We start from the raw sequence: 14,381 nt of genomic DNA on the forward strand, positions 1-14,381 counted from the left end.
GTCATTTCCCCCATTTGCTATAGTTACAGTCATAAAACAAAGACCGCAATATGTCGGACGTATTTAGACGCATTGGCCGCGGCGGCGCGGGTAATTTCATCCCTGAGAAGGAAATTCAGGAGGCAGAACGGGCGCAACACGCTCATGTCAGTCATCTCTGCGCGACTTTATTTGGTGTGATTGCTTTGTCTGTCCCGCAGCTCGTCCTGACATCACCACTACAGGATCCAGAGTCGCAGAAGTCTGAGGCTACAGCGGCACCAATAGCAGAAGCCGCGGCCGCTCATCCGCCTCAATATGTGAGGGTCGGTAGGGGAGGCTCAGGAAACTACACTGAGCCACCAACCATCGCCGAGTCGCAGGACAGGCAGGATGTCGTCGAGAGGACCAAAGCTGCCGTCAGTGCATCTCAGGCGGGCAAGCCGAGGACAGGCTTCAGCTCCCGAGGCGGCGCTGGGAACTGGACGGAGGATGCCCCAGCGGATGACTCCGAGGAGGTCACAAAGCAGCAGGAGATTGCGGACAAGGTCAAGGAGGATATCAACTCCAGCCTGCCGCCCCCGCCAAAGACATATCACCAGCACGACAGAGACATGGAGTGAGTCTCGCTGCTCTTGGCTAGTCGCGTCAGGCAGCCTTGTGTTCTTCGAGCTACTAGGCTCGCAGTGAACCGGGTGTTGCTTGACAGAAATATAGAGGCTTCATCACTTCATGTGAAGTCCCCTCCTACTCGATCGGCGGCTGTCGCGAGCCTGACTGGGACTGCCCATATATGGGTTACCCGACGGGTTCTGAGTCATCGCGTGCCTGTTGGGGTGAAAACGAGGTCCCTGATGCTGCGGACTTAATATTTGATGTTACGCTTGTGGCCAGCATTGATCTTTCGTAATAAGGGGTTTGGCTTTGCCAATGAGAACAGATCTGTTGGACTCGCTACCAGTGCAAGGCCTTCACACGCCTCCAAGTGTCTCGTGACTGAGAGGCTTAGGAGCTGGGACATGAGGACTCCGTTGAGGCTCCAAGAGAGCTTTACAGTTGAGCACTTCTTTCGCAACGTCGTCTTATATTCGATCAGACTAGGCTTTGACGGGCGAGCAGTTTGTTGGGCCAGCACATGTTTGCAAAAGATCGTGCAAGCACATCATCCAGGTGAGGTCCTGGTGGGCAATCGAGCGGATCAGGAACCTGCAGGGCAGGCCATTGCAGAGACTGTGCTCGATGCAGGATTCAATTTTGGCTTGGGCATAGAAATACTGTTCCCAACGAACTGTTTAGACCATGGAATTAGGCAGACGGCCTTCTGGTACGACCAGTTGCCTCGTTGCTCTTGAGCACCTCTAATTTTGATATACCAGGCTCGTACCGAGAATATGTGCTGTCCCGTTTCATGGCTTCTCCCAATAAATCTAGGGAATCTTGTGAGTGAAGCCCAGCAATGAAATTCCTTGCTTTTCCCCATAAACGCCCAGAACTCCGCCATGCCATTAGCACGATGCCGCCGTTCGTCCTTGTCAGAACATTCAGTCCATGTCCATGTCATCGTCCTCGTCGCCGTCGTCGTTGTCGTCGTCGTCGAGGTCGTCGTCGTCCCCAGCGTCCTCGTCGACCATGACTTGCTCGACCACCTCCTCCACCACATCGCCGTCGACCGTGAGCCTCTTCCTCCTGACCTCGCCGCCGAACGCCTTGGCCGTGCGCTTCTTCTTCTGCGCCCTGATGGTGGCCTCGTCGACGACGACGCCCTCCTGCTCGAGCCTCTTGCGCTCGCTGGCCCGCATGACGGGCAGCAGGTGCTCGTGGGTCGAGACCAGCTTGCGCGCCTCGCGGAGCTCCTGTGCCCGCTTGCCGGCCATGCGCTGCTTGTAGAAGACGCGCTCACGCCTCCTCCTGATCTCGCCGATGCGGTCCATCGCCTTGAGCGTCTTCTGCACCAGCTCGCGGTCGTATTTGACGGGGACGTTGCGCCGTGCGCCGAAGACGAGGGTCGAGTCGACTGTCATTTCCTTCCCGGCGGCCTTCCGGAAGGCCTTGGTCCACTTCAGCTTGCGGGGGTTACGCTTCATCTTGAAGTTCTTGTGGCATTTTGACCGCTGTCATGGTGAGATGTGAGCCGGGGTGGGATCTTTGGTTCCTTGTAGGAGACGCGGGAGACGTACGCAGAATCGAAAGACTTTGGCATCATTCCTGACAAAGGTGATACCCTTGGAAGGGTACGCCGGCCGGCTGGGGGAAGGATTAGCTGATGCTATCGCGGGCATTCACGCCTTAGCGGAAGGTTGATCAAGATACTAACCTGCAGAAGTAACAGGTTTCGATACTGTAAATCAGTAAATGTCAGTATGGCTCAGGTATGAAGAAGATAGCATGGTGCAGGAGGGTTGCATACCGCATCTTGGACGACCAAACACAGTCTCCTGTTGTGATATGCTACAAGATTCAGAGACGGACGCATTTACAGAAATCGATCCCCAAAAGTTTCTCTAAATTTTGACGGGGGAGAATCTGATAAGACCCCGATAAGGCGTTAAAGTGGGTTCTGTGCAGGGGTTGCCACAGCGGCAGGCCAGCCAAGCCCAAGGTCCGCCGGTCGGTCGGTCGGTTCGTTGAAAAAGTACTTGCGGACGGGATTTCTCTCCTAGCATGACATCTTGCCGCAGAACAGATCTCTCCCTCCATCAACAACCAAAATGGCATCAGTACTTGCGTGGGGAACCGGCATCGCTGCCGCAGCATTCTTCGTATGTCCCCCACCTCTTCCGGCTCCTGCGCATTCACTGATGAGCGATGTCACAGGGTCGCGCCGCAACGATCGCATGGCGCAGGTCTCGCGGTGGCGTTGGCGCGATGGGCCAGGCCTTTTACAAGGGCGGCTTCGAGCCGCGCATGAGCAAGAAGGAAGCGAGCTTGATTCTCTCTCTGAAGTGAGTTCCCATTCACCCCAGGAAATGCGCATCCACAGGAGACAACGGCTGACCGACTCCTACAGCGAGCGTGCCGTCACCAAAGAGAAGGTCCGAAAGGCCCACCGAACACTGATGTTGCTCAACCACCCGGATCGAGGCGGCAGTCCATACCTGGCAACGAAAGTGAATGAGGCGAAGGAGTTTCTAGAGAAGAGTTCGACATGACGGGAATGATCTCTTTCAGGCGCTAAGGATGAGGAGGCTCCTGTCAGCCTTCTCTTGTATATTTCGGATGGTGTATAAACTACGGCGACACATAGCAACGGCGTTTACGGTTCGATCTCACGGGGAACGGAGAGGGGGCCCTTGGGTGTGGTCAAAAAATAGCTCATCGCTAGGTCTATCTCGTGCCTCAGCAGTCAGGCATGGGGAGAATCGTATGTTCTCTGCTCTACACTTCTCAAACTGCCATACCACACCTTTGTGCATGCTTCCACAGCCCAAAGTGTCCAACTATCGACAAAGATGTTGGGTTGAACTTTGGGGTCTCGATAAGATCCCAATTTCCATTATGTGCGCATCGAAGCATGTTGTCGTTTCCACTGCTGTGCCAGCGCTGATTTACCATGATCCCTGACCAGAGCCGCCTGCTGAGCTCTCCTGGTCCTCGAGCTGAGTGATGACAATTTCTGAAGAAAGACTCTCAGCGAGCATAACGGCCACAAACATCAGAGTTGATTGTATGTGCTCGTTGCGCCCGGATTCGCGGCACTAGGATAACCGCCGTCAGTGTCCTCGCCTCCTGTGCTCCAGCCTGCTTCCGCGTCGGGCTCGGGTTCGGGTCTCTGGTCCGTGGTCACAAGTCTGGGGCACTCTGTCAGTTGTTGCGATATACACGAAACAATGGTCTCAAAACGTACGATTCTTGTTTCTTCAGTGCTCTGACCAGGCTCTCCTGTCGTTTGAGAACAGCGAGGCAGAGGAGAGACTGCAGTGTGTACACTGCATCATTGCCCGCATTGTGCAGAAATCGGTATGAAATATCGAGGCCCGCCAAAATGGCGCAGAGAGACTGGCCATTATAGAACTTGCTTCGGTGTTGATGCAGACTCTGATTGTCGATGACTTCCAAGAGGTTCTCCATTGCATGAACGTCGAAGTCGAGGGTGTTCAGGTGCTGGATGTCTTGTTTGACGTCGTGGCCGACGACGACCACCTTTCTCAGCTCTCCGGAGTCCAACTTCGGGGACATGATGTCCTCAACTACCCCAAGGACCTCGGTCAAAGGTACGAACTCCGAGTTTCTGACGAGTTTTTAGCTGAAGGCATTGTCAAGGGATGGGTGCGGAGTTTCGTCCTTACCCAAACATGAAGCTGTCCGGGCAGCCGTCAACATATTCTGTGTTTCTCATGTAGGAGTACTCCTTGATACGAATGTGGCGGCCCTGGATCAAATCGAACCAGTTCCTGGCCCCAGCACCTGGTGAAACATCGACGAGTTTTTGTGTGTCGAGGATGGCAAAACCCAGCTCGGTGACAAGGCCGGGGGTCTTCTCATAGGTCTCGATATCGAAGCAAACAAAAACAACATGTCCCTCTTGGTCGAAAGGGGCTGGGGCACCGACATCGAGCGTGCACTCCTTGAAGGGCAGTTGCTCTTGCCCAGTGAACACTATCAACAACAAGTTAGCCTATTCCTAAGGCAGACAAGACAAATTAAATCGTACCTCGATAGCTCTTGATAGGAGACGCCTTGTTGCGCAAGCCCAGATAGCGCTGAAGGCGTTTGGTGGTTCGTCCCCATTGCTTTCGATCGTCGAAACGCTTCTCCGCCTTCCTCTTCGACTTGGCCCTGCCTTTGCCACTCCCCTGCCAACTCTCCTTGGTCTTCTTGACGATCTCCGCAAACTCATCGCGCTGAATCTGAGTCAGTCCCGTGAGGTCGTCTTCTGCCTCGGGCTGCGGCGTGCTGCTGAGGAGCTTCTTGTACGAAGCGGAACCGTCTGTGCGACCGAGGTAGCGAGGGACTGGTGTGTCCAAAACGCCGAAACGCAGATAGAACTTGGTCTCGTTTCCGCCACCAGGAACGGTCAGGTTGATCTTGAGCTGTTTGTTGATCCTGTGGAGAAGTGCGTTTAATTGCCGGGTTGGCACGAGAAGGACTGGATCTTCTACCCTCTCGTCGGGCTCGAAGAGATAGAAGAAGTCCCACTGCTGGTTCTCAAACAAGGCCGTCTCCTCGAAATATGGCGCAACCCTGGGCCTGTTGCCCTTGCCCACGTACATCTCAGAGTAGCGTATGAGGAACTGCCACGCAACGAATGCCTCCCCTTTCGGAGCCTTGTCCCTCTCGCTGAGGCCATAGTCATGTAAGGCGGTCGCATCCTGCTCGGACTCGGAGAAAGTAGCAGGCCCGCTAGCGGTGGTGAAGGTGACGTCCTTGACACCTCGTCCGTTGCAATTTGCACTCGGATCAGGCAGATCTTCGTTTGCGCAGTACCTTGTCTTCAACTCTGAGTATTCGTCCGAGGAGCTGGAGTCCTGATGGTCTACAACCTTGGGCTTCCGGTTGTTTTTCCTGGTACGAAGACCACTGCCACGATGTGGTGCACGAGGTGGTTCAGGGGTCTTGGGGGATGGGGAAGGTGGCTCCCAGATGTTCTGGTCCCCAAACATTCTTGAAAGATTCTCTATTGCCTTCGATCCCATTTCGGAAGCAAAAACCCCTGTGTGGATATGGAATAGGAAGAAGCTTTGATTTGGGCAAGAACAGGATCGCCGATTGCTGGTACGTGATTGGGAAGCAACTTCGGCCAGTTAGGCGACAATGGATGTCAGGAACAGACCGAGCAAGTGGAAAGGATCTCTCAGGAGACGATGCGTGAGTACCTGTGAGTCGAGTTTGGGCTTTGGATCAATTCTTTATTCAGGTGCGAGGAATGTTTGGGGGGTTTGGCCACAGTAAGCGAGGACTTGAGTGGTTTGCTCTTACCTGGTCTGTAGGTGTTCAGGTCTGGGAAATCGACTCTCGTTTTTTTTCTCTCTTTCTCTTCCTTTCCCCTGCTCAGTAGACTCGTTAGAGATCTGGCAAACTGTCCAAGGACAACGGTATCATCAGATGGGAACTCCCACCTTCAGGCGCAATCTGGTCGATCAAGGCAGGATTCTGGAAGGCTGATCCTCAAATAAGAGCCTGTTAGAGTCGTGAAGGGCTGGAAGTCCAAGACTGAGGAAGCAAACCATATGGACCAGTATGACCAAAGAAAGCGAGATGGATGCCTGGTTTGCGGTCGATTTTTTACGTGCTCCCCCCTTCCCCCACCAAGTTGGCAGGCACAAAGGTCCAAGCAAGCAACACAGCATGTAGCTGGCTTGGAATCCATCTTTCTCGACTTGCTCAGCTAGCAGATTTCTCACCAGCTACGAAAAGGCTGCTGCTACACTCGTAGGCAGTGCCTACTATTTTGTACCAGAATGCCCATTTCTCTCCCGAGATGCTTCCGGGCAGTCAATTTTGGGCAATAAAGCTCTCCTCGTAGACAGAGCAACTTCGCTCACAGAGGCTGATAGTGGTCCCAGACGGTTCGTCGACATTGAACTCGACTTGATATTCCAACAGAGCCAGGTAGGCATTCTGGCATTCCGGCATTCCATCAGCCCCATGATATATGAGGTCCGTACTCGATGTTTCGAGGCTGCAAGAACTTTTCTGGGTTTGACAATGTAAGTTGGGCAATTCAGTCTTCCCTTGTGATCGTCTGCGTACAGCAGAGGATCCACTTAAATAGAGATTATCCCGCGGCATCGTGGCACCCAGAAGCAAGTAAACGTATGAAGCTCATCTCAAGCAAAAGACAAGGTTTGAAGATTAAAGATATCCAATACATCAGGGGGCCGACACAATCCTTGCTCTCCTTTGATCAATGAATGCTGACGCCTGATAGGAGCTCGGTTGCATTTGCCTAATCCATAAGCGACGGCTTGTCAATCTCCCCAGCTCAACATCAACGTCGGGAGTCTGTGCGATCCGATGATTGGACAGAGAAGCATGAGACAACTTTGATAGGTGAGTCTTCCAGTAGATCGTCTAGTCTATCAGACTATCCCACAGCTTATCACTGCCCAGACATTTGGATAGTTGAATATATCCCGACGTTTATTGTCGCATTGCAGGGTTACCCTGATCTCTATGATCGATGCCCATGCATCTGTCATCCAACCCCGCGTCCCTGGGCTGCGAACCATGCGTATCTGCCAATAAACCTGGAGATGGAGATTTCCTAGGCAGAAGGCTTGTTCCTTATCTGCGGCCCAATGGAAGATCATCGACGTAGAAGTTTGATACGAAACTTCGCAGATTGTGGTTCGAAGTCGAACCATGATATCACCCCCGGCCCGGCAAGGGCTTCAGAAAGCAACCCGATATCTTGGGACGCAGATAAGTATGCAACGCTGGGTAGCAACTTTCCGCTAATGGCCTGTATAATACTTGGACCATGCGGCTGCAACGTCGTTTCCGTCACCGACTGTTGCTTTCCTTGTCAACATACTCACCAGTTTCGAAATCCCACCGCTAAACAGCGACACGTCAGGAAACATGGACTTCGCCACGGAAGGCTCTGCCACCAGACGGTTCATCAGGAGTCTTGAGGTACCACCTCCGAAGGGCAACACCTACGCTATTACCCAATGGGTCAACGCCGACCTTATTCCGATGGATAGCTCAAGGCGGACTTGGAACGGATGGAAGTACGTTGTGTACTGGGCGACTGGAGGCAAGCCATTCTTTCCAAGATGCTATCTGACCGTGCCCACGAATCACTCATACTTAAATCGAATGTATCTAGGTTTTGCTATTTATAATTACAATACAGGCTCTGCCCTCATCGCTTACGGCTTGAGTGCCAAGCAGGCACTTGCTGCAGGTATTCTCAGCCCCATTGTGCTGGTCATCATGTGCATACTGTGCGGTGTAAGTGTTGGCCGAGGCCAGATTATATCGAATGGCCCTCCTCTCCCCTGGAGACCTGTCGTATTGACAATAACCCTCCAACAGTGGCCTGGCGGTAGCCATCACATCACTTACACCGTAGTCTGTCGACTAGCCTGGGGCATGCGCGGAAGCTGGTTTGCAGTCTTCTTCCGAGTGATGCCGGCCATCGTCTGGGACGGCATTGAGGCCTGGTGGGGAGCTCAAGCCATGTCGACGATGATCGGAACGTGGTCAATTCGTTGGGCGAATTGGGAACACCCCCTCGCGAATGGTACGATGGAGCTGAAAGACTTTATTGGCTTCATTATCTACCACTTCGTCTTCCTGGGGGTTATGTGGCTCCCACCCGAGAAGCTGCATCGTCCGTTCCATGTTTCCTTCGTCGGTTTCACGATGGTGATCATAGGTCTTGTAATTTGGTCGACCCACACAGCAGGCGGTGGTGGCCAATACTTCGCGAGCGATTATAAACCTCCTTCGGTGTTGGCAGGTTCTATGGGTAAGACGCCGTTTCCAAAGAGACATGCCACATTCTGAGCATGAATTGACACTGTCTAGGATGGGCTTCCGTATACGGTGCTACCGCGGTCTTGGGAAATACAGCGGTTGTGACTATGGGTGGATCAGCTTGGTGTCGCTTTGCTAGCGACAACCGCAGATCCATGATCGCACAAGCCGTCGCCTGCCCCGTTTTCATCTATGCTGCATTTGCTCTCGGAATTCTGGTGACCTCGGCTTCAAGCAATGTGCTCGGAGAAGCGTACTGGCAGCCGTTCCTCCTATTGCGGCAGATTCAATCGCACTACAACAACTCTGCAAGATCTCGAGCTGCGGTTTTCTTTGCCTCAGCGGCTTTGGCGTTGGCGCAGGTTACTGTCAACATGATTTTGAATAGCGTTGCTGCTGCTATGTATGTCTGGTTCTGGCCTGTTTTTTTATCCTGATTCCTTTGGCACATGAGAATCGAACTCTACTGACAAGATCTTGTGTGTATCGGCAGGGACATGGCAAGTTTTAGCCCAAAGTGGCTCACGATCCGACGATGCAGCTACATCATTGCTTGCTTGGGTATATGTACCAACCCTTGGCAAATAACAACGACTGCGGCCACCTTCATTCAGGTAAGTGGGCTATTCTCCTATTGTGAGAAGTTTGCCTATGGGACTCTAACGTTTTGTCTACACAGGTCCTTTCAGGCTTTGGGACGTTTTATGGTCCCATCTCAGGTATTCTAGTGGCGGATTTCTGGATCGTTAGAAAGCGCCTGATCAAGATGAGGGACCTGTACATCGGAAATGAGGAGAGCATATATTGGTACTGGAACGGGTGAGTGATCTCTGGCGTCTTTCTCAAAGCACAAGTCTGATCCCCGTACAGGTTCAACTGGCGTGCGTTCGTGGCATTTGCCGTGGCTATCGCACCCGCGCTCCCCGGCTACATCATGAGCTGCGCAAACATTGATGGGGAGCCCAATAACGCAATGAAAATCTCGCGGCTTGGGTTTATCATTGGATTCGTGGTCGCTTTGGTGGTCTATCCTCTCTTAAGCTTCATCTCTCCGCCGAGAGGTCTAGGGGAAGGAGTGGACCACCACGATGAAGACATTTTTATCTTACCGAGCGCGTTTGACCAGAGCAATCCGACGCAAGGCAAGTACTCGATCGTCGAGGGCGTGGCTGAAGTCGACTCGAGGGATAGCAACAGTGGCCGCGCGGATAATAACGGGCTTGACGCGGAGAAGCGCCTGCCATTGAACTTTTGATATGCGAAGTCGCCTGTAAAGACACTCGTTTATTGAGGGCGATGAGGTCTTCAAAAGCCTTGTATCTCTACCTCAGGAGTGTCAAGTACAAGTCCTGCTCTGACTTCTCCTATCCCACATCTCTTGCTGCTTGCATGAGTGATTGTCTGCCACAGGTTTACTTGCCAGCCCACCAAAACTGCGGAACACGATACGTTAGCTTGCTCGCGAGATCTAGAATTCCATTTGGTTCTCACCTGCTTAGCCTGGTCTTCTGTAATGTTGGATACTTCTGATTGGCTCTCGGTGATGAGTCCAAGACTTCCGCGAGCAGTTATGCGGAGCTCGTTCCACATGTCCTCGCGCTTCTCACCGAGCGCGTTTGACAGGATCTTCTGCTTCAGATCTCTCAAGAAGTCGTTGTAAAGTTCAGGGACTTCGAGGTCGATACAGGCCTGTCTTAGCGTTCCAATATTCTCAATGGCGCGTTGATAATTCTTGTCTCCCATGCTCTCCCTAATTAAGGATTGCACGACACCACCCATGGCTTTGGTCGCGTGCTCGACGCCAGCATCATCTTCAGCCTCATTTAATTGCCGAATCAATTGCTTGAACGTCGGGATAGAGTTGTCCTTGTCGATCAATGATTTCCCCTTCTTCAACTCGGCTATCCGCTTTTTACCGGCTTCGAGCGTGTCGTGAATATTACCAAGACTTTCAATGGGACGACCACTTTCAGGTTTCGGTACACCTTTGTTGTACTTGCTCTGCGCCTTTGGAGGCACTGTAAAAACATGAGTAAACGTCTCTCATTGTTGCATAGTGCGGGTCATACCTTTCTTCAGATCGGCCACCTTTCTCAGCGCATCGATTTGTGGCTCGGCTTCCTTGACCAACTTCTCAGGAGGCCTTGAATATTTTTTCAAAATGTCAGGGATGCCGGCGACGTCTCCGTCTGGAGCCACAGCTCGAGCTCGAACGGCCTGATTGACACGATGGATAATTGGCGAATACAGATCTTGAAGTGCTGCAAACTCAGTCGGATTTCTGCAACCTTTGTTTAGCCCCCAAACAAGAGATATAGGTTGGAAAACTCACCCTTCTCCGTCGTGGTCGAATTCCGAGATGTCCATGGCATCAACATAATCACTCATCGCCTGGTTAAGCCTGTCATCAGGAAGTAGGCGAGGATGCTCTGTGAGCACCTTTCCAGTAACTGTGACGACCTTGTCCAACGGCGGGAAACGATAAGACCGTATATCTTCGGCGAAAGGTAGAGGCGCGTCGTACAAACACTCAAAGTCGGGTTCGATGCTTGGCCGCATCAGTAGAATGACAGGGTCCTTGTTGTCCTTCGGAACGAGTCTTGCAATGGCATAGGTCTCCGATTCATAAAGGGCATGGATGAGTGCGGAGAGGGCGAGTTTAGATTCCTCGTCGAAAGGCCGGGCAACTGTAACGGAGGTCTCACCCAAGGTGAGAAATGGCTCGACCTGTGGCGTGTTAAGAATGTGAGCCTCAGTAGTCTCAATTAATTTAACGCACCTTGTTCATGTTCACGAAGCCCATGATAGAGAAATCCTTCGCGGCTTCGAGGCTGGTAAGAGTCCAGTCGAAGTCAGGGATCAACACCGCCGTGCTTCCATAAGAATATCCCTTGTTGAGTTCTTCGAATTCAACGTCTCTTTTACCACCAGGAGCACTGGGATCGTTGACCTTGTAGGTCCGGTGCTGCTTCACTGAATTGAAATGCGGGTCATCGTATTCCACTCCATCCATCTCGTCGTCTATGGTATGTGTTGATTGTGTTGCGGACTCTGATTTCACTGTGACCGTGGTAGCGGCAGCGGGTCGATTGACTTTGGTCACTGGCCATCGTTCAACATTAATGCTTGTTGCGCTCGGGAATTGTTGAGGATTCCCCAGAGTAAGGGGCCCGTCGTAGCTCTTGACCAGCCTGACAGGCTTCACCCTTGGCATTTCAAGCTCCTCCACAGCCTCAGCAAGTGTGCCGAATGTTCCATTGTTGCACTTGTCCACCAAGGACTTGAGAATGGTCTCATTTGTGACTTTTAACTGTGGCTTGTCTTCCTCCTTGAAGCCAAACTCGGGATCGTCAAAGTCAACGCCTAACACAACAAGCTCGATGTCGAGCTCATTGAGGCGGCTGGAAATCTGTTCAACATCATCGCCATCAATGGGGCCCTGGCCGTCGGTGACAAGATATATCCGTCGAGTGTACTTGAGCTTTTTGGTCAACTCTCCGATCATCTCGGCGGCGACAATGATAGCAGACATGGCATCGCCAAACTCCGTGTTGCTCGGTTTGATGAGATTTGTCAGCTCCTTCAACTGTGAGAGCACGATTGGACCGAGTTTCTTCAAGACTGAGATGTTGTTGTAGCCGTCGCCATCTTGGTAATCATTCCGGGTCTCATCCGTTCGCAAGCCAATGACACCCACATTCCAAGTCTTTCGCGATGCCTGGGCCGTGGTAGTGATCTTGTCCCAGACGTAGCGCATGCTGAAATCCAGATCAGACTCGGTCCGGCCATTGTTGCAATTCGACATGGTCGACCCGACGTCGACAATGTAGACGAATGCCTCCTTGTCGGCCATGATGGTGAATTTGAGAGCTCTGGGTGCATTGATTGAAAAACGAACGTGCGGTGACGAACCAGAAAGAAGCCCCCGACCGCCCTCAAAGACGACGGAAGCTCTTGGATTTATTGACGTCCTTTTTGTTCCAGGTCACGTCGATTCCAGGCAGCGAGCGCGTTGGGCCCACTGACACTTTGGACCCCTGCCAACGCGCAGGCATGTGGGCTCCTTACGTCCCTGCCTTCCAGGAGCTTTTATCGATAAGCAGGCATCTTGGCTGTGCAGCTGTTCGACCCACTGTCTGCTCTTGGGTTTTACCGAGGCGTCATTGACAGACCACTTCAGACAATCGACTTCCCCCTCCTCCGAAACGCGAGACAACTTTTTCCTGTCGTCTGTCGATAAAAACAATCAACCTCAACATACATAGTCTATCGAAATGTCGGAAAGATCAATCATTTTCACGGGAGCCCCGTACCATATCCTGGCGTGAGTTACCTGCCGCTGGTGTTTCTCCACTTAATCGGCAAGCAGAATGCTGAGAAAGCAAATAGATATGGGTCTCTGTTCGGGACAACCGTCTGTAAGTACATACTTTTGCTGACAATAAACTTACCCATGTCTGCTAACTAGCTAATTCAGTTAATGTGAGCTACGATACCTTCCCTGTGACATTGCAGTTTCCTGATAAGCGATGGACAAGACTTGTGTAGGGACCATCATTCAATTCAAGACACTCCCCATTCTTCAGTTCTCAGATCTTCAAACGAGGACTTTTCCATGGTACTTCGGCTTGCAGACCACATTACCAGTCGTCCTTGCGGTGACCTTACCTGGGAGACCATTTGGGCCCGCTGGCGGCGTGCAGGGACTATTTGATCCAGCCAACAGATGGGGAACCCTTCTTCCCCTTGCCACCGTCTTCATCACTGGGCTCGCCAATTGGGTTGTACTCTTGCCAGCATCAAAGGCTTGCATAGTGGAGAGAAGAAAGCAGGAAGAGAAGGATGGCAAGAGAAGCTGGGACCCAAAGCCGCATAGCCAGGAGATGACTGCCTTGAACAAGAAGTTCGGCACGCTTCACGGTATCTCCTCATTGCTTAATGTGGTTAACTTCGCGGCCTCGGTGGTGTACGGTTTCACCCTGGCCGGGAGGATTCACTGAGAGGCCCCACTCTGACTGAGGGTATGTGGAGAGACAATGACACTGTTGTGCAGCACCGGTTGCGTATGTACAGAAGAAAGGCGCGTGTCGCAAGAATGAACGTCTTTAATCAGGCTACAAAAAATGAATTGACTTGGTATATCGCAAAAGCAAGCTTTCCAACAACACCGGAAGTCAACCAACATGCACTCCCAGGAAAGGATCGCCTTCAACACGGCGTGACAACTCCTCAAGTCAGGTACCTTAAACGCCCAACGCCTCGCAATGTAACCCACGTATAGCTTTCCCCGCTCGTCCAACCTAACACAAGACAAAAAGGTGTTGCGGTCTGCCGAAGTCTTGGAATCCGAGCAGGTAATTCGACAACCGTCCCGGGCGGATCTCACTCCAAGCCCTTATTTGCCAGCAGAGAGCCTGAGCATCTCCTCCTTAGCGGCAAGCATTTCCTTCTTCTTTGCTTCCATGTCCCGCGCAAGTCGGTCTTTGTCCTCGGCTGGCTTGGAAGGTTCGCGCGTGGGTACCTCCTTGACATAGTGGCCAAGGGTCCACTTCAGAGGCTTTCTGGCAAGCATCTCATCTAGGTTGACGTCCTCGGTGGGTTTGGGGAAGGACCGCGAGAGTGGATCAAGCTCGGAAGGCGAAGAAGGGGTTGCTGCCGTGGATGAAAGGAGAGCTCGTTCAGCACTGCTGGAGCTGTCGACAGATGATGTTCCTGAAGCCACAGAGCTTCGCCGGGACCTTGAGGCCCTCATGAGGTCCATTGATTCGGAGGCTGAGGATTGGGGGACTTCGGCGGTGGAAACGTAGTTGCCCATCTTGTCTTTGTGGTTTTTGGAATGTGTGTTTTGCTAAGGAATCTTGAAGGCAGTCAAAGGAACTCTAAAACACAAAACTTGTTGCTTGAAGTGACGGACAGGCGAGATGTTAGTAAAGACATTTTTGGAAGTCCCGGAGGGCAGGGCAGTCTATTATTAATAG

General features: G+C 52.2%; 8 protein-coding genes across 8 annotated transcripts; 4 read left to right on the forward strand and 4 right to left on the reverse strand.

The window, feature by feature from the left end:
* Positions 1–50: 50 nt before the first annotated feature.
* Positions 51–602, forward strand: J7T55_009524 (uncharacterized protein; the record flags this gene model as incomplete). The annotated part of the gene is made up of 2 exons (XM_053132591.1): positions 51–146; positions 225–602. 2 exons carry the CDS (start codon positions 51–53, stop codon positions 600–602), a joined length of 474 nt encoding a protein of 157 aa, XP_052989356.1.
* Positions 603–1,520: 918 nt separating this feature from the next.
* On the reverse strand, positions 1,521–2,391 carry J7T55_009525 (ribosome biosis protein rlp24; the record flags this gene model as incomplete). Its single annotated transcript, XM_053132592.1, has 4 exons — positions 1,521–2,090; positions 2,157–2,223; positions 2,294–2,317; positions 2,387–2,391. The coding sequence occupies 4 exons, from the start codon at positions 2,389–2,391 to the stop codon at positions 1,521–1,523; spliced, it is 666 nt and encodes a 221-aa protein (XP_052989357.1).
* Positions 2,392–2,687: 296 nt separating this feature from the next.
* Positions 2,688–3,128, forward strand: J7T55_009526 (mitochondrial import inner membrane translocase subunit TIM14; the record flags this gene model as incomplete). Its single annotated transcript, XM_053132593.1, has 3 exons — positions 2,688–2,738; positions 2,794–2,921; positions 2,987–3,128. 3 exons carry the CDS (start codon positions 2,688–2,690, stop codon positions 3,126–3,128), a joined length of 321 nt encoding a protein of 106 aa, XP_052989358.1.
* Positions 3,129–3,631: 503 nt separating this feature from the next.
* On the reverse strand, positions 3,632–5,579 carry J7T55_009527 (uncharacterized protein; the record flags this gene model as incomplete). The annotated part of the gene is made up of 4 exons (XM_053132594.1): positions 3,632–3,767; positions 3,824–4,207; positions 4,266–4,575; positions 4,631–5,579. 4 exons carry the CDS (start codon positions 5,577–5,579, stop codon positions 3,632–3,634), a joined length of 1,779 nt encoding a protein of 592 aa, XP_052989359.1.
* A 1,921-nt stretch (positions 5,580–7,500) lies between these two features.
* J7T55_009528 (uncharacterized protein) lies at positions 7,501–9,658 on the forward strand (the record flags this gene model as incomplete). The annotated part of the gene is made up of 6 exons (XM_053132596.1): positions 7,501–7,875; positions 7,960–8,395; positions 8,455–8,806; positions 8,897–9,017; positions 9,083–9,222; positions 9,274–9,658. 6 exons carry the CDS (start codon positions 7,501–7,503, stop codon positions 9,656–9,658), a joined length of 1,809 nt encoding a protein of 602 aa, XP_052989360.1.
* A 157-nt stretch (positions 9,659–9,815) lies between these two features.
* On the reverse strand, positions 9,816–12,256 carry J7T55_009529 (uncharacterized protein; the record flags this gene model as incomplete). Its single annotated transcript, XM_053132597.1, has 5 exons — positions 9,816–9,836; positions 9,895–10,421; positions 10,473–10,684; positions 10,736–11,130; positions 11,183–12,256. The coding sequence occupies 5 exons, from the start codon at positions 12,254–12,256 to the stop codon at positions 9,816–9,818; spliced, it is 2,229 nt and encodes a 742-aa protein (XP_052989361.1).
* Positions 12,257–12,677: 421 nt separating this feature from the next.
* On the forward strand, positions 12,678–13,403 carry J7T55_009530 (uncharacterized protein; the record flags this gene model as incomplete). Its single annotated transcript, XM_053132598.1, has 3 exons — positions 12,678–12,727; positions 12,793–12,821; positions 12,952–13,403. The coding sequence occupies 3 exons, from the start codon at positions 12,678–12,680 to the stop codon at positions 13,401–13,403; spliced, it is 531 nt and encodes a 176-aa protein (XP_052989362.1).
* A 395-nt stretch (positions 13,404–13,798) lies between these two features.
* J7T55_009531 (uncharacterized protein) lies at positions 13,799–14,218 on the reverse strand (the record flags this gene model as incomplete). Its single annotated transcript, XM_053132599.1, has 1 exon — positions 13,799–14,218. One exon carries the CDS (start codon positions 14,216–14,218, stop codon positions 13,799–13,801), a length of 420 nt encoding a protein of 139 aa, XP_052989363.1.
* Positions 14,219–14,381: the final 163 nt, after the last annotated feature.

Source organism: Diaporthe amygdali (assembly GCF_026229845.1).
Source record: "Diaporthe amygdali strain CAA958 chromosome Unknown NODE_32_length_550834_cov_65_698784, whole genome shotgun sequence".
Taxonomy (NCBI): domain Eukaryota; kingdom Fungi; phylum Ascomycota; class Sordariomycetes; order Diaporthales; family Diaporthaceae; genus Diaporthe; species Diaporthe amygdali.